Raw genomic sequence first — 21,745 nt, 5'->3', positions numbered from 1 at the left:
ATAAAATAAAGGCATTGTGTCCATCTAAAACTAAAAAAAAAAACAAAAAAACATTTCACTCCATCAGAATGGCAATTATCAAGAGCAGGAATAGCAATAATGCTCATGAGGATGTGGGAGGGAAAGGTACACTTGCACATTGTTGGTGGGACTTCAGACTAGTATAATCTAGAAAGCAATATGGAGATTTAAAAAAAAAAAAAACTAGAACAGAACCACCATATGACCCAGCTATCCCACTCCTCAGTATTTATCCAAAAGAACTAAAATCAGCATAATATAGCAATATAGCCACTTCCATGTTTATAGCAGCACAATTCACAATATCCAAATTATGGATCAACTCAGATGCCCATCATAGATGAATGGATCAAGAAAATGTGGTATACATACATAATAGTGTTTTTTATATTTTTTTTAGTTGTAGGCAGACATAACACCTTTATTTTATTTATGTTTTCATGTGGTGCTGAGGATTGAACCCACACATGCAAGGCAAACGCTCTACCAACTCAGCTATAACCCCAACCCACAACAGTGTTTTTTTTTCTCAGCCATAAGAAAAATGAAATGATGGCATTGCCAATAAATGGCTAGAAATGGAGAAAATATGTTAAGTGCCATAAGTCAGACTCAGAAAATCAAAATATTTTCTCTCATGTGGAAGTTAAAGCAAAACAATGGGAAAAAAGTAACTGGGGAGGGAATCAGATATCATAAAAACATATGGGAGTTCAGTGGAGTAGGAGGAGAACAAGAGGGAAAAAGGGAATGGGGAAGAAATAAGGAATGAATTTAACAAAATCATATTATTTGTACCAAAGTGAATTTCACTTTAGGTATATGTAGAAAGTACCAATTAAAAATAAATAAAGAAAGAAGTAAAAGGAAATCAGTAGAGTGGAAAGGCAGACTAAAGGAAGTGAGGAGGGGAGAAAATGGGAAGGGAGATGGAAGTTGAAATCAAATTCCTTGCACACATATGATTTTGTCAAAATGAACCCAAATACTATGTATAATTATAATGCTCTAATAAAATATTTTTAAATATTCTGTTACATCTTAACACTATGAGATACCAAGTAGTTAACTGCTCCAAGAAGTCAAGACAGTATTTGATGTCTATAAAGTTTGCAGTAACTGAAAGTTGCCACTAGATGGAGATTTTCCAACTTATTTGTTCCCATCAGAAAATAAAATTAATAAAATTCTAAAACTGTGTCATGCTTTAGTCAATACGCTTTTATTAGGCTGTTATTAAAAGTGATGCTCCACCAACTGAAATACCTGGGTACTATTACTTTTTTAACTAGAACTTAATGTTTTTAAGACTCAAATAGTATTCAGGGCAATCGCACAGACATAATTTAATCACATGAAATTTCCTTTTATGTTGCTTATTCCTTTAGTTTTATATTTTACAGGGGAGAATATGAACAGAGAAATACCTTTTAAACTTTAAATAACCTTCTAGTTTTCATTTCTAAAACTTGTCAGCACTATTGCTAAAAAGCTCTGGAAATTCTTGCTTACAAAATAAGTATAGCAAAGTGGTTAATGAAATCAGACAGATTTCAAATTCAACTTTCTCTTATAGCTATGTGAATTTGACAAGTTGTCTTACCTCTGAAAGAAAGGCATGATGGTACATACTTCATATGAAATACTGTAAAGATTAGAAGAGAATATATGTAAAGTGTCAAGTACAATGCCTGGTATAGTGTGGGTGCTGCTCAAGAGAAAGTTTGTTTTAGGATCTAGATGCTCCTTTCACAAAGAAATTACTCTCTGAGATATTGTCAGGACAATATAAGTCTGTTTTCTCACTGCCCTCTTAACTTCTTAGGTTAAGGGAACCATAGCACATTACAATCTGGGCCTTCAGAGCTGAAATATTAACTACTGCATGGAAATAATGGTTTTTCATTATCAGAAATTATCCCAGTTTCACAATCCAAATTTGTCCTAAACACAGTTGTCAGAATAATCTTCCTAAAATAGTGATCTTTTCATATCAGTATCACGTCAAACCACCTTCCTGAATCATCGTCTTCCATTGGTATGCAGGACACTGCATTCTTCTGGTTTTTCTTCTATCCCTCTCCCATAAATATTTGTTTGTATGTTTGTTTGGGGGTACTGGGGATTGAACTCAAGGGCACTCATCCACTGAGCCACACCCCCAGCCCTATTTTTGTGTTTTATTTAGAGACAGGATCACACTGAGTTGCTTTAATGCCACTCTTTTGCTGAGGCTGGCTTTGAACTCACTATCCTCCTACCTCAGCCTCCTAAAAAATGGGATTAGAGGCCAGCACACTGCTCCCAGCTCTCTCTGATATTTAAATGTCATTTTTTCTTTAGAGTTCATGTCTCTTCTTTCCCTACTTGATCTCGTCCCATTCCCTAGTGATAAATATCATCTATATATCAATGAATCTAGAATTTATAAACAGTCCAGACTTCTCTTTCGAGCATGAGACTTACAATTGTCACTTCATAATTTCCACTTGAATGTTTCACAGGCTTCTCAAACTTAACATATCTAAAATTAATTTGAACCTCTCTAAACTTTCTTTTCTAATGGTCTCTTCTACTTCTACAAACATTACCCCACACATAGTTACCCAAAAGTTTCTCTTCCTCAACAATAACATACAACCCATCACACCAAGTTTATTGATCCTACCTCCAAATTATAACTTTTCAAAAGAAATCAAATCTCAATGTTTATATTCAAGTTTATGTTTAACATTTCATGTTTAGACTATTACCAGGCATTTTTTTAATTTAATTTTTTTTAAAGAGAGAGTGAGAGAGGGGGAGAGAGAGAGAGAGAATTTTTTTTTAATATTTATTTTTAGTTATTGGCGGACACAACATCTTTGTTTGTATGTGGCGCTGAGGATCGAACCCGGGCCGCACGCATGCCAGGCGAGCGCGCTACCGCTTGAGCCACATCCCCAGCCCACCAGGCATCTTTTAAATAAATAATAATTATATATATATTTGGGGAGCTACAATGTGATATTTGGATATATGTGTACACTATAGAAATATTACATCAGCCTAATTAACATATCTAACATCTCAGACACTTAACATTTTTGTACTGAAAACATATAAAAATCTATTTGTTTAGGAAATCTGAAACACACATAATTACTAACTATGGTCCCATGCTGCGCAAAAGATCTCAAAAATTTATTCCTCTGGTCTAGTTGAATCTTCGTACCCTTTGGTAAAAATCCCCACATTCCCCACTCCCTTACATACAGCCTCTGGTAACCACCATTTTACTCTCCACTTTTGTTAAGTCTTACTTAGATTACACATATAAATGAGATGGATTTATCTTAATTGGTCAGTTACTCCTAATGTTCCTGCTTCCCACTGCTTTTTTCTCCCAACCCCACCTTCACCAGCAATCAGAATGACTTTTTAAGTATAAATTTGATCACAGTGAACCCCTACTTAAAAATCTTCACAGGCGCCAGGGAAGGGTGATGCATGTCTATAATCCCAGTAACAGGAGGCTGAGGCAGGAGGATCACAAGTTTGAGACTAGCCTCAGCAACTTAGCAAGACCCTCCCGTAAAATAAAAAATAAAGGGGCTGGGGTTGTAGCTCAGTGGATGAGCAATTGCCTCCCATGTGTGATGCACTGGATTCAATTCTCAGCAGCACATTAAAAAATAAATAAATAAATAAGTTGTGTCCATCTACAACTAAAAAAAATAAATAAATAAAAAGGGCTAGGTATGTAACTTAATGGTAAAGTGACCCTTTTGATCCCCATATTAAAAAACAAAAAAGAAAGAAAGAAATCTTCATAGGCTACGGTGTGGGTCAGTGGTAGAGCACTTGTCCAGCCTGCTTAAGACCCTGGATTCAATCCCAGCACCAAAAAAAAAAATCACAGGCTTCCCTTTAAAATTAAATCAAAGACTCTTATTTCATTTTTATGTGGTACTGAGGATCGAACCCAGTGCCTCACAGGTGCTAGGTAAGCACTCTACCACTGAGACACAACCCCAGCCCCAAATCAAAGACTCTTCAACATGATCTACAAGGACCAAAATAATAACCTGGTCCTTGCCTATCCATCACTGTTTTATCTATTCTGTAGTTCCAGATTATATAGCTCCTTATATGAATCAATCGTTTTCCTACTAGAGGTAGGCTATTCTATTCTACCTTCCCCACTACCACCACTAACCTCACTTATTTTCACAAAGCTGGATCTGCCATTTTCTTTCCTCAGAAAGGCTTTGTCTAACTCTCAGACCTAAGCCATTTCTCTATCTCATAGCAACCTGTTATTTTCCTATAGAAGTACATATAAAAGTAAAGCAGTGGGCTGGGGTTGGGGCTTAGTGGTAGAGTAAGCTTGCATAGCAAGCGTGAAGCACTGGGTTCATTCCCTGGCACCACATAAAAATAAACAAATAAAATAAAGGTACTGTGTCCATCTACAACTTAAAAAAAAAAAAAGTAAAGCTGTGTTTTTTACTTAAGGTCTACCTCCCCGTAAAACTGCTTCACAAAAACAAGATCCATGTCTATTAACACCAAAAATTTAAGCATCTAGAAGTATCTAATATAGAATCACATTCAATAAATATTTTTTAGAATGAACAAACCAAATTCACATTGTTTTATAAATGCTACAGTGGAGATTAAATGAGGTACTATGAAAACACTGTGAATAGAATACAACTCTGACTAATGAGCAGATTACCTATCAGCTGGGTCTTATGAGTAGAATTTCTGAAGAGCTAGCTCTAGTGGTACTTCATTCTGGCTAGAATCACTATCAGGTCCCACTGCATATGAAACACATCAAAATCTCTAATAATGGGTCTTAGGCATGTGTATTTTTTTAAGCTTCCCAGACAATTCTAATGCAAGAAAAGCACTAGGCAAAGGAAAAAAAAATAAGCGAACATATTGCCATAAAGGGGGACTAGCTTGATCAAAAGCACAGGAATCAAGAAAGGACATTGCATAATAGAATAGTAATCAACCAAAAAAAAAAATAGGAGGTGATATAAGATTAATTATAAAGATAAATTGAGGGCTGGGGTTATGGCTCAGGGGTAGAGCACTCGCCTAGTATGCGTGAGGCACTGGGTTCGATCCTCAGCACCACATAAAAATAAAATAAAAAAGGTATTGTGTCCACCTACAACTTAAAAATAAATGTTTAAAAAAAAGGTAAACTGAGGGTAAATTATGGAAGATCTTAAATGACTATTTAGGACATTACCCTCTAGGCAAATGAGAACCTGAAAGACTTTTAAGCAAATGAGAGATATGCAGGGCTTAGAAAAATAACTTTAATATTGGGGTGAATAACAGTAGGAAGACTCTAGAGGCAGGAAACAAGGTAAGAAATTATCTTAATAACCTAAATTTTTAAAATATAAAAACAAAAAAGAAGCAGAGGGAGATACATCTGAAAGGAAAGAATGAATTCATGGTATGTGACTACAAGTTGAACACAGCTAGTACAGCAAGGGGAGGTTTCTAGACTAAACAACTCCATCAAAGGACATGAAGGACACAAAAGGAACTACAGTATGGAAAAAATGGTTTTAAAAAGTTAATGGGGGTGGGGACCGCGACTGATATAGCTCAGTGATAAAGCACCTGTTTAGCTTGCATGTGGCACAGGATTCAATGCCTACTAACACCAAAAAAAAAAAAAAAATTTAATTGGGATCTGAGAAAATACACGTACCTATTAGGAAAACTACACGAATAACCTAACCTGTTAGAAATTTGAATCTAATTAGACTGTTGCAAAGTTGTGAGACTTTTGTATTTAGAAAGTAGCTGAACTCCTGGGAGAAAAATATAAATCTTCTTGAAGGAAAACACACATTTAAAAGATAGATAAAAAGAGCTTCATAATTACCTATAAGGAAGAACAGGCTTTTCTGTCCCATTTGCTTTTGTTTTGTTTTGAAAGGATAAGAAAACTGAGAAGTTCAAATAGTTTTAAATGGGTTGACCAAATGACACAAGTAGAAAGAGGCAAAACCAAGACTAGAACCAAGGGGTTTTAAAATATTTCCACTATGAAATCTTGTCCAGCATGCTACTAAGCTGGACTTCATCGGATCATATATCAAATATTTAGTCAAGTCTTTATTTTAATAGGATTAGAAGACTTCATTTTTCTGAACTACTCAAGAATTCTGGGGACCTGTCAAACCAGTGACTTATTATATATCAACAACTGGAAGCTGTGTAAAATTTATTTTGTGCCTGGAATCTGAATATTGTAAATTTTACCAAGGAGTATCCTTACCCTTTGAAAGATAAGCAGCATTAGACAGCTGATAATAAGTAAAAAGAAATAATAAAGGTGAATGTAGAGACTTACAAAGTTTCAAAGACTATTCAAAATAGGGGCAGGCTGAGAAGATCAGATAATATAAATTAATTTCAACCTAAGAATAAAAATTACTGTCTCAAGTCAACTTTCACAAAGCCGAATTCAACTTGAAACAGAATTAAACCCTGTACATTATATGCAAATAAACATGCCATTTTTTTCACAAATCTTTTTCTTATACAGTTATTTTTAAAACAAATACAGAAATTACCAAAAATATTTCCAACATACCCTAATTTTACAATGTGATAAGAGCCCCCACATTGGCTGTGCACAGGCCTCAAGTTCAGCAGCAAAGGCAGCATAGTAGGTCTGAGACTCAAATTCCACATGCTCATTCAGTTCTCGCTTGTTTAAGTTCATACCTTACAAAAATTAAAGCATACATAGGTCCCATCAAACAGAAGCAAGAATTCAGGTTAAAAAGCAAGTAAAACATTTCCTAGTACCCAACACAACTGACACACACAATTACATAAATTGCATAATACATACAAAAATAAATTACTTAAAATGAAATAATCTAGAACTTTAAAATTTTTTCACAAACTATGTTTTCTTGGACAACACTTTGTGAATGTCTCATATAACAAATGGGTATCTTTAAATAAGGAAGAATCTTAACTGATGCTTGTTGAAATTTTTATGGAAGACTAGATTTCACATTTCTAGATTAATGGTTTGAGATGCTAAAAAAAATTACACTCTTGGGCGAGGGTGTGGCTCAGTGGTAGAGGAATTGCCTAGCATATAGAAGGCCTTGGATTCGATCCTTAGCACCACCAAAAAAAAAAAAAAAAAAAAAAAAAGTTTCCTTTTTAATAATTCAACACTTTTTCTTAACTCCCTGGTGTTTTTATGAACTTATAAAAGTTCTTATAAATAACAATTAAAATAATGAGACATTTCAATTGTTAAATACTATTTAATAGTTTAGCATGAGACATCTGTGAACCAAAAAAAAAAAAAAATTAACAAAAAGATTAAATTCATACCTTGAAAGAAAGATACAAAGTTCATCCACGTAACTAACAAACCATGGTCCTCCAAAAATCTCTTAGCCACACTTTGATGAGAAAGAATATTAATAAAATCACTAACAAGAGGCCAATAAGTATTATTCTTCAGTAATGCTTCTCCACAGTTCACCACCACATGTAAACTATTTTCTTCATCTAAAAAAGACACACACACAGCCCCAAAATAAATAACTTTAAAAAAAATTGCCAATGATACAGAATGTTACACATCTTAGAATCAGAAGCATCTAAATTCAAATCCCAGCCTACCATTTAGTACCTATATAGCTCTAAGTGTGTTGGACTCTCTGAACCAACTTCCTCATTTGTAAAATGGGAAAAAATATATATTTTAAAAGATTAAATGAGATGTTAACATAAAGAACTTGGTACATTTTTATAGTAATTATTATTGCATATTGAGCTAACCATATGCTCATAAAATATTTTTTATTCTAATAATATTTTCAGTCCTTATCAATAAGATTTTTATCCCTAGATTAATCTCATTCTACCTTAATAATCAAATCTAAATGATTCAAGTAATACATATTTGCTTTCTTCTAGTCAAGGAATACATAAATACAACTTTGTTAACAAACAATCTTTCAAAGATAAAAGACCAAAAAATTTGTAAACCTCTCAAGTCTTTAAAAAAAATCCTCAAACTTTAAATACATTGTTGCGGTGGGAAACAACTAGACTGCACAAAAATCTTTATCATTAAAATTTATTAGCACTATAAAACATACTAATACACATCAGACACAGAAGGCTCAAGAATAGTAATCTATTTCCTAGTCCACAAGATGAGGAATATGTTTTTTTATTTCTGTTTGTGCTAACTATTCTTTTTGTCATAAGTATAAAATCTAAATCAAAAGTGCATGAACTAATGAAATATCAATAAATACATTTTAAGAGGTATTATAGAAACTGGATCACATGTTTTTGAGAGGCAATAAGTATGGGGGAGGGGAGAAAACCTTATAGCAGAAAAATCATAAAAGCCTAGATGTATTTTACACTCAGTTTGCGTCACAACGACCTTTACATTCTAACTTTAAGGAACTGAAACTGGAATTCACATATGACGATATACAGATATAGTACATACAAAAAAGATGAGATAAAACTCCAGTCAAAGAAACTATCCTGAAAACGTTTTGTCCAAATTTAAAAGACTGAAGAAAGAACAATGCATTTCTGTGTTTCAAGTTAAAATATGATGTTTAAGGTACATATTTTTGTTTGTTTGCTTTTGTTTTTTGTACTGGGTATTTAACCCAGGGACATTTTACCTCAGCCCTTTTTGTGTTTTATTTTGAGACGGGTCTCATTAAATTTCTGAGGCTGGCCTTAAACTTGCAATTCTCGTGTCTCACCCTCCTAGAAAAGCTGAGATTAAAGCATGCCACCACACTAGCTTCATGTGTGTCATTTTTAAATGATTCCTCACTTTAACCAACTTTTTCAACTATCCACCTACTGTCAAACTCATCAGTGAGTAGGTCCTCCAATGCACTTCTTAATTTCTACACATTAAGTTTATATTTTAGCCCATGGAATTATTTTATCCAGCCCTTAAATTAAACAATATTGAAGAACAAAATCCAGTGAAGCGAAGTATGCTGTCTTTTAGTACTTCTCAATGAATGAAAAAAAGGTAATTTAATAAGTAAAGGAGGGGGTAGGGGTGAGGGTAGGACCCTTTCTCAAATTATTCACACCTGAGATTCTGAAAAGCAACCTCCTTATACTGCCACTTTGAGCCAATGAATCAGTGATATTGATGGGACAGTGCTAAAGGATGTTGGGATTAACCAAAAAGAGAGAGAGAGAGAGAGAGAGAGAGAGAGAATAACTGTCCTATGCAATTGAAATCAGAAGATGAATAAGCAGAATACAACTGATCAAAATCACTATTCTCCTGACACTGCTTTAAATACTCCTGTGTTCTTGTGAAAAACGCCTTTGGGTTTATAATGAGATAATTAGAACTTCTATTTTTACCAAAATTGTTAATTTCCTCACTATAGATAAAAGCAATGATTCAGTGTTAAATGAAATTCACTCATCAACAAATATTTAGGAGAACCTACTAAGGGTCAGGTATTCTACTAATCTCTAAGAATAAAGCCAAAAAAAAAATCAAGATATATATTATATCTCTTTGTCCACGGAGCTTAACATCTAAACAAGTGTGTGGTAAGGGATGTTAAAGGGAAAATTCAAGAATCTCAAGAACAAATAAAGCTAGTATACAATTCAAGAAAGACTATCCTGAGTATGTGATGCTTAAACTGAGACCTATAAAATGTAATAAGAATTAGGATGAGCCAAATACACTAGACACAAGGGAACAAATGGTGTTCAGGTAAAGGAGCAATAATGTAAGAGAAGGGTAGAATCATTTGAACATGCAGAAGATGGGATAATATAAATGAGGCTAGAGAATGACACATCAGCAACATTGGGAGTAATCATGTGACAAGAACAGCAAGCCATGGGGGCGGGAGGGATAAGAGAGAAAACATGATTTAGTTGCATAGCATGGAAAGGAACTACAGGAGAGTGGTGATGAGTAGAAATAAAGAAATATGGAGATGACACTGGTTTGAACTGTGGAACAGTGGTATAAAAACAGAAATGAATGGAAGTGGCTATAAAGATATTTAGAAAGTTAAAATGACAGAGTTGGTTATGTTTGCTGTATCTACAAGAAATAAAAAGAAGTAAAGATGACTTGCAGGTTTTTAGGGTATCTTTAGATGGCTAAACAGTGGTAAAAAAAAAAAAACACAAACACACTCATGTTCATGCACATACACATAGAATAAGTTTTTTTTTAAAAAAAAAGCTTGATATAACTAACGAGTTTGTGCATTTGAAGTGTTTAAAGACATCCAAAAATATTCCAACAACTAGTTTTATCAGCCAGACAGAAGATCAATCTGGAATTTTCAGTATCTACAGATATTCCTATAGTTATGTGATGCATGGTTTTAAATTACATTTTATACAAACTGTTTCATAAGACAAATTGTAAAATTCAGGGGCATGGCAAATCATGAGTTATGGCTGGATTCACAATTAGCATAGAGTATAAAAATTAATATAACAAAGTAAAGGCATTGAGTAGGGATCCTGTACCACTAGAAGGCTTTTTCCTTTTAGTCTAGCTATTGCTATAGTCATGTAAATTCTCATTGCATCAGCTCAATATTTACTAACAGTATAGATCAAATGTTCAAATACTGCCTAGAGGCTAGGAATGCAGCTCAGTGGTCGAGCATTTACCTAGCATTGGGTTCAATCCTCAGCATATCATATAAAATAAAACAAAACAAAACATTATCTAATCACATTTTAAGCAAAGTCTACAAAGAAGCTATTGAAAAATTTTTTTAATGTTAAAAACAGAGATCCTGGGGCTGGGAATGTGGCTCAAGCAGTAGTGAACTCACTTGGCATGCGTGGGGCAATGGGTTCGATCCTCAGCACCACATAAAAATAAAATAAACATGTTGTGTCCACCAAAAAACTAAAAAATAAATATTAAATTCTCTCTCTCTCTCTCTCTCTCTCAAAAAAAAAAAAAAAAAACAGGGATCCTATTGTAATATCTGTAGCTACACAATATATTTAAGGATCATTCTGATATCCTTAATGTAAAAATAGGGAACACTTATGGTGCTTTTAGAAAAGCAATATATATATATATAATCAAATGCCATGCTACTATTTAAAGAGAAAAAAGCAAAGTTTGAAGGATGTTGAAGATGTTTTAGACACTGGCTTGGAGATAATGTAATCTACTGTAATATATTTAACATGTGACCACCTGAGTCCTGGACAATATTTGTACATAACAATTTCAATAGAATGATGAGAGTGTACACTAAATTGAGGTAGGTAAACTGAGATGGGTTAATGAGTGCCTGAAAGACATAAAAAAACTTTCTCAGGAAAGCTGATGATTTTAAAAAAAAGAAGAAGAAGCAAACTCACACATCTTTTCCCCAAACATACTTCCTTAAAGACCAAATGCAAACCATACTTAAGCACAACTAAATTACTTAGTCAAAAAAAAAAGACTCAGATTCTTTTCAAAAGAGCAGATACTAGACTGGGGTTGTGGCTCAGCAGTACAGTGCTCACCTAGCACCTATGAGGCACTGGGTTCAATCTTTAGCACCCATATAAATAAAGAAAATAAAGGTATTAAAAAAAAAAAGCAGATACTGCACTCCGGTTAGAATAGCAATCATCAAGAATCCAAATAACAATAAATGCTGGCAAAGATTGGGAGTAAGACTGTAAATTGGTACAACCACTGTGGAAAGCTGTATTGATGTTCCTCAAAAGACTAGGAATGGAACCACCCATATGACCCAGGTATCCCACTCCTTGGTATTTATCAAAAAGCACTAAAATTAGCATGCTATAGTTATACACACATTCCAAAGTGTACAGCAGAACATTTCACAACAGCAAAGTTATGGAACCAGCCTAGGAGCCCAGCAACAGACAAATGAATAAAGCAAACATGGCATATTTACATAATGGAGTTTTCTCAGCCACAAAGAAGAATGAAATTATGTCATGTAGTGGTAAATGAATAGAACTGGAGAACATCATGCTAAGTGAAATAAGCCAGGCTCAGAACATCAAAGGTCAAATGTTTTCTCTTATAAGAACCTAGAGGTGGTGAGGGTAGGGAATGAAAAAAGGAGATCTCACAAAACATAGGGGAGACCAACAGAGAAAGGAGAATGAGAAAGAGGGATGAGAGGAGGGCATGGAAAGTACTGAGGAAGAAAATCTATCAAAGTATGCTATGTCCATATATGAATACATCACAATGAACCTCACTTATATATAATTATAATATACTGATTGAAATAATACTAGAAGAAAGATCAGTAGATCCGAAGGAAGGAGGTGAGGATGGAAAGGGAAGATAGTAAAAAGTGAGACTGATCAAATTATGTTATGTCCAGGTACATATATGACATAAAGAATCCCACTATTATGCATAATTATAATATATCAATAAAATTTTTAAAGAGCAGATACTTCTATTTTAAAAGTTTTCTAGTTTATGAATTAAAAATTCTATATTTGAAGTCTTTCTCTAAATATGATCCTATATAACATTAATACAATTAATGACAGATACTATTCAAAAAGAAAAATCAACAAATGTAGTTAAATCTCTAAGAAAGAAAGAAAAGGTCATGCTACATAAAGTCAGAAAAACTATAATGTAAAGCAGCTTTTAAATTTTTCTTTAAAAAAGTAAAGAGGTATATTGCTTAATATAAACAATACATTATGTTCCCACTACACCTGCACAAAGAAGGCAAAATCATATCATGGGTAGAAAGAGCATGGGCTTTTAAGTCAGATACTCAACCTTATCACTTAGAACTATATGACAGAGACCATGACTTCAAATCACTAAGACACAGTTGCCTCATCTATAAAATGGAGTCAACAATATTTGCTTCATAGAATTAATGACAGTTAAACGAAATAAAGCATAAAAGCATTTAAAAAAGAGCCTGACAGATGGAGAATGTTCAAAAGATGGTAGCTATCATAATTAGCCAGCTATTATTACATATAAGGCATTAAGTCTTACAGTGAGCATATATCAATTTTTAGGATACAATGTCATTTCTGAATACAGACTGTGAGTATATTGAGAAAATAGAAGCTAATATGAACAAAGGTACAACAGTGGAACAAGGCAAAGCTCAACTAAAAAAAATCTCTTCTCCCCAAAGAATGGGTGGGTCCTATGACTTAATCTGAGATATTGCTTATTATTTGTTTTTAAGTTTAGCTCCAGGGACAAATAAATGAAGACAAAGTCTTCTCATGTGATTGTGCCAAGGTGAAAAACAAAGGTTCTCACCTCAGGAAACAAGAAATCTTCCTTGGCTCTGTCATTTGCTAGCTGTATAATCTATAGCAAATGTCCTAATTTTCCTAAGCTTCAATGTACTTTATCTTTAAAGTGATGATAATAATGCCAATCTCAGAGAGTTGTTGAGAAGCTTAACTGAGATATTATATGAATAGTATTCGACACAGTGCCCAGTACATACAAATATTCAAGTAATATAAATGATGTAAGAGAAGTTAAAATGAAGGACCACTGAGAAATAAGAATGGGCAAAGATAGGGCTGGGATTGTGGCTCTGTGGTAGAGCGCTCGTCTAGCATGTATAAGGTACTGGGTTCGATCCTCAGCACCACATAAAAATAAAATACAGATATTGTGTCCACCTATAACTAAAAAATAAATGTTTAAAAAAAATAGAACAGGCAGAGATAGAGAAATATATGACAGGTCAAGAAGTTTACCTTGTAGTTCACTTTTAATAAGGCAACTTTCCATCATGTATAATAGTACAGTGACCATAATATCCAGCAGCTGACATTCTTCTGTTACCTGTCTGGCTAGCTCCTCATTGCTGAACAACTGAACACTAATATGCACAATTCTATTAGACATTGTGTCTGATTCATGACTTTTCTTCAGTGTTTTCATAATGAAAGCATAATGTTGAACAAAAGTTTTTGTAAAAGCAACCTGTAAATAGGGAGGAAAACAATGCATTAGTTTAACTGAATTTAAAATACAAATATAATGTTGAAAATATTTTAAAGCTATTACTAAATTGTGATGAAATCCAAAGTAGTTAAAAAATAATTCAATGATGATGGTAGTCCTAAGTCAGATTTTCCCTTTTTCAGAATATCAGCAAATATTTTGATGGTTAAAAAAATTTAGTTTTAAAGCAATTGCAAACACTATGGTTTAAGAATACAGAATTTCGCTGTGTTCACAAGTATCAATTTACTAAGGTCTAAGGATATGTCTTTGTTATGTGCTGCCTACTTTAACAACAAAATCTAAAGTCTAAGCCACAAACCACATGGAGAATTTAATACTACTAAACAAGTGAGTCAGTGTGATTACTCCACAAGTAAAAACTTTTATTTCATATGAAAGCAGAAAATGATCTGACTAAATGTCTAAAGTGCTATTTAGTTTACTTTTATTTCCTTCATATGCAGGAAGTACATTTCCTCTGTCATAATTTTTAAGAAGAAATAAAGACACCATAACAACTATACCATGCTTTCTTTTTTCATACATTGAGGTATGTAACTTTGCCATTAACAACCACACGATAATAAATGATGAGTTCAAACCCTCTGGAACTAAAAACTTCTACCTACATTCATACCTGAGTCAGTAACTATTCTCTTTAACAACTGTGGCCACCAACTATTAACCTTGTGTTTTTCCTAGTCTAGTCTAAATTCAGCTACCCCATTAAACTTTATCATAGCATTTTATACTACCTTTCTTTCAGAGAATTTAGAATAATTTCTAACTACATATTTACCTCTACATTTGTGTTTTTAATGTTTGTCCCCCAGCATTCCCTTCAAGTTCTACAAAGACTTTTTGAATTCTTAAGAGAAACCTAAGGTCCTGTGTGCGTTTTGTGCAGACCCTGTGGTAGCAAGAGAATAAGCAAATGTTTTCTTATGTTATGTCAATCCTTAGATTTATAATATAATAAGTCTCACCTGAGAAATACATTTTTAAAAAAAGATTTAATGATGACAAAGCAAAGTTTAGAAAAGAAAGAAAAATTATGATACCTTATACTCTTGATCTGGAAGCATGTTGAGTAAGAAAGTGACCATCTTCTGAGGGAATTCATACTTTATTGTCCAAAACAAAAGTTCTTCTAGAAAACTTTTATGCTTCAATACATCCATTATGGATTGATCTGCTTAACAAAAAGAAAATTCATTTAATCCTTACTATAATTAACAGCACATCAAACACAAATATCTGAAAATATCTAAAAATTAAGGACACCCTTTCAATAATGTAGTGATAATACCAATATTAAGTTCCTATAATCATATAAATAACAAAACACTTCATCTCTTTATTTTAATATAAATTAGTAATAAAATAAGTATTAATTGTCCTTAAACACGGGCCATTTATCTAAAATTTCTACAAAGATTCAAAATATATATTGAGCATTCCTCATCAAAAATTAGGGCTGGGACACTGGCTCAGCAGTAGCATGTGTGAGGCACTGGGTTTGATTATCAGCACCACGCATAAATAAATAAAATAAAGATCTATCAACAACTAAGAAAAAAATATTAAAAAGTTTAAAATGCTCCACATTTTTTAGCATATAACTAGTAAATTTTATGCCAAATTTCCAAAACCTGAAAAATACAAAAATTTGAAACTGGTCCCAATGAATTCAGATAAGGGATATTCAGCCTGTAACTATTCAATAATACTTAATTAAAATAACAGTGATAATTTTAAGCTAAAAAGAAATATTGCTTAGGACATAATAACATCAAAATATTTCATTTCTAAAAAAAAGGATAGATATCTTCTTTATAGGATTCAATAATTCATCTATTTATTTAAAAGAATTCCCATAAATGAGATACTAATATCACTACTAAAGGAAACTCCTTATGTGCTGCTTCCTCTAGTATATTACTTTTCTCTGGTAAGAATATATCCAAAAACGTATAAATAATTTTAGATATGTGTACTTGCACTGGGCTCAAGATGCCTTCTTCACATATAGGGGAAAAGGTAAGTGATGCCCTTTATTTATAAAGATATTCAAATGCAGATTAAATAGAAGGCCTATTTCTAAGAACAAGTGCCCCTCTATGAAGTCTAGGTACAGCACATTCCTGTATCTTATTTAATTCTCACAATTCACTTAGCACCTACATGAATAAAAATTTCTACATCCTTGCCATGCTTAGTCAACAGAAAATCTCAACAAGTATTTGATGAACTGGATAGTTTTAATACTTTTGCTATCTCTTTCACTTTCTCTAACTCATATTTTTGCTCACTAATTTTTTTCCTTGAAAATGATAAGGACACAGCAAATGTCAACTGTGCAGAATTAGATGGAAGATTGGGGCAGTGGGGGTGTCAGTAATATACACTTCAAAATAGTCAAGTATAGCCCTATACATCACAGTTCAAATATCTTGTAGGGTAACCTTGTAGCAATTTCTCAATTAACACTATCTTAGTTCACAGTTCTATTATTAAGCAATAATGTCCACACCACATCTCCTCAGGTAGTAGGTCTAAAAGAGTAACAATGTAGGCTCAATATGCCATCACTTGATTCTTTTATAAAACACAGTGAGTTTACTAAATCTTGAATTGGTTAATATTAGATATGACTTTAGCCCTATTTCTTTATTAATAACTAAAGAAGAAAACAAATCCCAAAAAAATCTTGTATGTTCTGGAAATAAATTCCTCTGGTGCAATCAGTATAAGCAATATGTAATAAGGATTAGGTGTAAATACAATTAGAGTTTTGTAATTATTTTTCAAAACTCAGAATTTTCTTCTTGTAAAACAGAAATCTTTTCCTCCTGAAACACCATCATTCCCATGGTGTGATAATGATTTAAAAACAGAAATAAACTAAGCTTGCAAGAAATGAGGCAAAATATATTCAAAGATCTATACTGACGACTCAAAGCTAAAAAGTAATAAAAGTAGGACCTAAGAGAATCAGATAACAGGAATAAAAGAATCATAACTTAAAAACAGAATATAATCAACAGCACATTTCAATACCTTATTTAATCTCACAATTCACTTAGCACCTACATGACTAAAAATTTCAGACTACCAAATTTAAAAAAAAAAAAATTCCTAAATAAATGCTCCTTAACATATTCACAAAGCTGAACACAACTAGTGCTGTTAATCTTAGAATTCATAGTTATGTCTGCAAGCCTGCATTAGCCAAATGAAAAGTCTGAAGCCACCATCATTACTAATTGGCATGTACTTAGAAGGAAAATACATTAACTTTGTTTTAAATCAACAATCAATCTGAATGCACCCCAAAATGTTCTGACTTCTCTTAAAATGAGAATAACTGCAGTTACGAGGAATTCAATTTCTTTATCTTCAGGAAGGAAAAAAATGCAATGTCTGTTGATTTTCTTAAAATGGTGATGTCCGTCTCACAAGATTTTAAAGCATGTGTTATATGTTTTATGTGTAATATTATGGAATGTGATTAGAAACGCTTCTATGATGGGGCTGGAATTGTGGCTCAGCGGTAGAGCACTCGCCAAGCACGTGCAAGGCCCCGGGTTCGATCCTTAGCACCACATAAAAATAAATAAAATAAAGATATTAAAAAGAAAAAACGCTTATATGACTTACCTGATTATATACTTTTAAAATCTTGTCATGACTTTTAACAATGCCTAATCTGCCTTAAGTTAAAATGTAAAAAGATATTTCTAAACAATCAGTGCAGTGTAAATGCATAAGTAAGGCAAGGTCTTAACTAGACTGAGGATCCAACCTCTGCAACCTCACTAACTCTTTTTCAGTAATCTTAACCATGTTAGTTAACACATTCTAAGCTTCAGTTTCTTCATCTTTAAAACTCAGGCTATGAATATAGACTGTGACTTTAACATAGTACTTGGCCTCTTGCCTTTCATTACATATTTTATTTCAGCTCACATGCAAATGTTGAATCAAATTCTTATAAAAACTAAACCACCCACTAAACTTCAGAAATCGTCCTTCAGAAGAAGAGCCTATAATGAAAATGCCCACTGCTTCCACCTTTCCAGGTAGTCCTATAAATGTCTCAATACACTTAATCAACAGCAAAAGAAAGAACTCTTTTCATCAAAATCATATTTTAACCATTAGAGACTCTGTAATAGACCACATTAACCCAGAAAATGGATCATATTACAATTTAGACATCCCTGGCAAAAATCCAAAGCACAGGTTGCCCACTAATGAGAGTCAAGAAAAACAGTGGTTAAAAGTTTAGGCTCTAGGATTTGAATTAAGGATTTATTTCTTATTAGCTGAGATCTCTAACATACCTCCATTTCCTCATTCATAAAATGGAAGTAATACTAAAACCTACTTCATAATGGTTACTTTGAAAATTAAGTCAAATAATACAACAAAGTGCTTAGCATTGTATCTAGCACATATAAAACAATTTAATGAGTATGGTAGCCCTGTAATCTCAGCAGTTCGGGAAGCTGAGGCAGAAGAATCACAAGTTCTAGAACAGTCTCGGCAACTTAGTTTCAAATAAAAAGGGCTAGGGATGTACCTAATGGTAGGGCATTCCTGGGTTTGATCCCCAGTACCTCCCCAAAAAAGAAAAGCCAATAAATATTTTACCCATTATTATTACTAATCTATTCCCTTACTGTAGGCATATCTACCTCTTGCTTTGACTAAACACGTTTAGTTTTTCATTAGCCTTTACTATGTGTTTAATGCTATTCATTCATTGCCATTGTACATTGTGTTTCTGTATTTCTCTCCCCTGTTTCTCCTTTGCTCCTCCTTTCCACTCTAGAAAATGCATACTACAGATTATAAAAAGATGAAAACCAAACTAAAACTCTACACCAAAAACACTGGATCCAAATCAATTAATTAATGAAAAAAACCTTCTATTTGGGGACTCATATGATAATGCTCGTTTTATGATAACAAACAATGAACTAAATCCTAGTAGAGTTTTACTTGCTTTTGAGGTCCCTGCAACTACCTCCTAATAACACTTCCTCCATCATTAGATAAATCTAACAATATAACTGTCCCTTCAAAAAAACTTTGATGTCACTGTGGCTCTAGTAACCATCAAGTGTCCTTAGTGATCAAGGATTTTTTGGGGGGTGGGCATTTTGCTCAAGGAAAAAACAGAATATACACACACATAAACACACTCTCTCAATTTATACCAATGATACTTTATTTATACCTTTGGTGCCACTGCTCAGTTTTACCCTCTTTCTCTTGCCCAAGCCTTGACTCCCATCCTGATCCTCCTGGAGGGGGAAAAAAGCATTAGATTTATAAATAGTCATATTCATAAATTTATACATTTTATATAAATACAAATGTGCTTAAAACATATTTGCATGCTTATACACATATATAATTAAACATAATAAATGCATGCTTATACACTATTAAACATATTTCACTTTTATGTATTTACTATAAAAAATCTTTTTATGCTAATTTTATTTAAATATATAGTGAAATATCCTTAGTGTTAAAATACAAAAGCTCTTAGGGCTGGGGTTGTGGCTCAGCGGTAGAGCACTCGCTTAGCACGTGTGAGGCCCTGGGTACGATCCTCAGCACCACATAAAAATAAATAAATAAAATAAAGGTACTGTGTCCAACTACAACTAAAAAATAAATATTTTTTTAAAAATACAAAAGCTCTTAAACTTAACCTATGCTTCTAATGGAAGCTTCTTAAGCACCCCAAAATGCCAAAATAAAAATTTTCCTAACCTCATATACATGACAATAATTACACTCAGAAGTTAAGAGAATAGGGAGAAAGTTATCATAGAAAGAAAGAGAAAAGGGGAGAGGACTAAAGTAATGAATAGGATAAAAGCTTCAAAGAGTTTGAGACAAAATGAATTCAAAAAATCAAATTCTGAAAAAAAAACATAACGCATTAGAAGCTGGAGTTGACAGTTTAAAAATAATAGAAAAATAATAATAAATCAAAATACGCCTAGGAAAAAACAAAGAAGGAAATATAGGCATTTTTGTTCACATGTGATACATGCATTCCTGAAAACCCTCACACTTAAAATAACAAAGATTATGGGAGAAAAAAGGGTGAGGGGAAAACCACTCACAACCTACTCAAGTTTGTAACCAAAGAAGTAATAGAAACAATAACTGGTACCTGGGGAGATAATTTGTATGCCCAGGCAAACACCTTGACATGGTTCAGGCTGTCTCAGAGGATGCTGACACTGCACAGCAGCAAAATGGGCATCAGCCAGATGAGACAACACATAGGGAAGAGAAGCAGATGCAGGAGCCTGCCACTGTGAAAGTCATATAAAGCTACAGGTGCACCTTTTTAGGGAGGTAGTTCTAGGTATAAGGGCTCACTTCTAATTTTCTTAAAATGTTATTGGAAAGGCTTCTAATATCTTTGTAATAGAGCTCAGGATTTTCCTGTTCATCTACAGGTTATGATTCTACCCCACTATTCCATCTCTCCTAAATCAGGAATTCTACATATAAAACAAAAACTTCCATTTTATACTTCCTTTCCCTATATCAAATGCATATCAGTCAACTGGTATTATAAGACATATGTGTTAATATTTTGGCATAGATTTAGTTCTAACCTGGTGGCAGGTTAGAACTGTAGTAAAAACTTCCAAATACTTTCTCAATCAGAGTTGATTAAACCTCCAAAGTAGAAAAGTAGTCTGAGCTTCCTGCTACAGCTTGATTTATTGGAGTTGCTTCTTTGGCCTATACTTCGTATCCTTTAGAGGGTTTCTATCAAATCCAGCATCATTCCTCAGGGTTATTCTCTAGGTTTTCCGGAGCTACCATTTAGCTTACTTATTCAGCATTTATTGAGCACTTCAATATTCCTGCCCTGTTAATCCCTCACTTTGTCCAGTCTCTATGGCCATCAACCTGGCAGCAAGACTATCAAATTACACTCTCCTCCTCCTCTACCACTCTAACCTTGCCCCAGGAGAAATTCAGCAGAATGAAATTTGGATTCTTGACAGACAGAAAAATGTGAATATCATGCCACAGGGCCCAAAGAATTCAGATTTAAGATTTCAACTAATAGCAATTTATGAAACTATTTTCCCAGACCTGAGACAAAAGACAAAGTTGGAAAAAATATGTTAAGTCCCAGGTTAGAATCACACCATAAATTTCAAAAATAAACTTCCCTTGTAAAAAGTATCCTTGATCCAGTAATGGCCATGGCAATATGAAGTTTTATAAATTTTCTGGCCTTCTAGTCTTAAAGAACAAGTAGAAGTAGCCAAGCAAAAGAAGGAAAAGTCATTCCGAGAAGAAAAGAGATGGCAGAGTTTTTTGCCTGTGGTATATTGCTTGTCTAATACAGACAAGGCCCTGGATTCAGTTCTTACCATCAAAAAAAAAAAAAAAAAAAAAAACCAGAGGGGATATGGCTCAATGGTTAAGCACCCCAGGGTCCAATCCCGTGGTCCATGTCTCCAGATTTTTGTTTTTGTACCTTAGTTCATGCTCTTTCTCCTCTTTATCTTCTCTTCTTCCTCCTCTCCTANTGTATAAGAGACAGGGGCTGGGGGGATAGGAGAGGAGGAAGAAGAGAAGATAAAGAGGAGAAAGAGCATGAACTAAGGTACAAAAACAAAAATCTGGAGACATGGACCA

The 21,745-nt window shown here is 33.5% G+C and overlaps 1 protein-coding gene across 9 annotated transcripts in view; it reads right to left on the bottom strand.

The window, feature by feature from the left end:
* The window catches only part of Ubr3 (ubiquitin protein ligase E3 component n-recognin 3), a 226,280-nt gene that overhangs the window by 148,729 nt on the left and 55,806 nt on the right, over positions 1-21,745 (bottom strand). For all 9 annotated transcript variants that reach the window (XR_007350982.1, XM_048812453.1, XM_015479299.2 and 6 more), the window contains 5 exons: positions 19,296-19,362; positions 15,112-15,242; positions 13,798-14,026; positions 7,399-7,578; positions 6,635-6,768 (listed from right to left, as the gene is read on the bottom strand). Coding sequence is in view for 8 of the 9 variants with exons in the window: in XM_048812453.1 (XP_048668410.1) it covers positions 6,635-6,768; positions 7,399-7,578; positions 13,798-14,026; positions 15,112-15,242; positions 19,296-19,362 (741 nt within the window). In the remaining variant the exon portion in view is untranslated. The remainder of the gene's footprint in view (positions 1-6,634; positions 6,769-7,398; positions 7,579-13,797; positions 14,027-15,111; positions 15,243-19,295; positions 19,363-21,745) is intronic.

Source organism: Marmota marmota, unplaced genomic scaffold, assembly GCF_001458135.2.
Source record: "Marmota marmota marmota unplaced genomic scaffold, marMar, whole genome shotgun sequence".
Taxonomy (NCBI): Eukaryota; Metazoa; Chordata; class Mammalia; order Rodentia; family Sciuridae; genus Marmota; species Marmota marmota.
The sequence above is the reverse complement of the archived record's forward strand: the minus strand, read 5'-3'. Positions and strand labels throughout refer to the sequence as shown.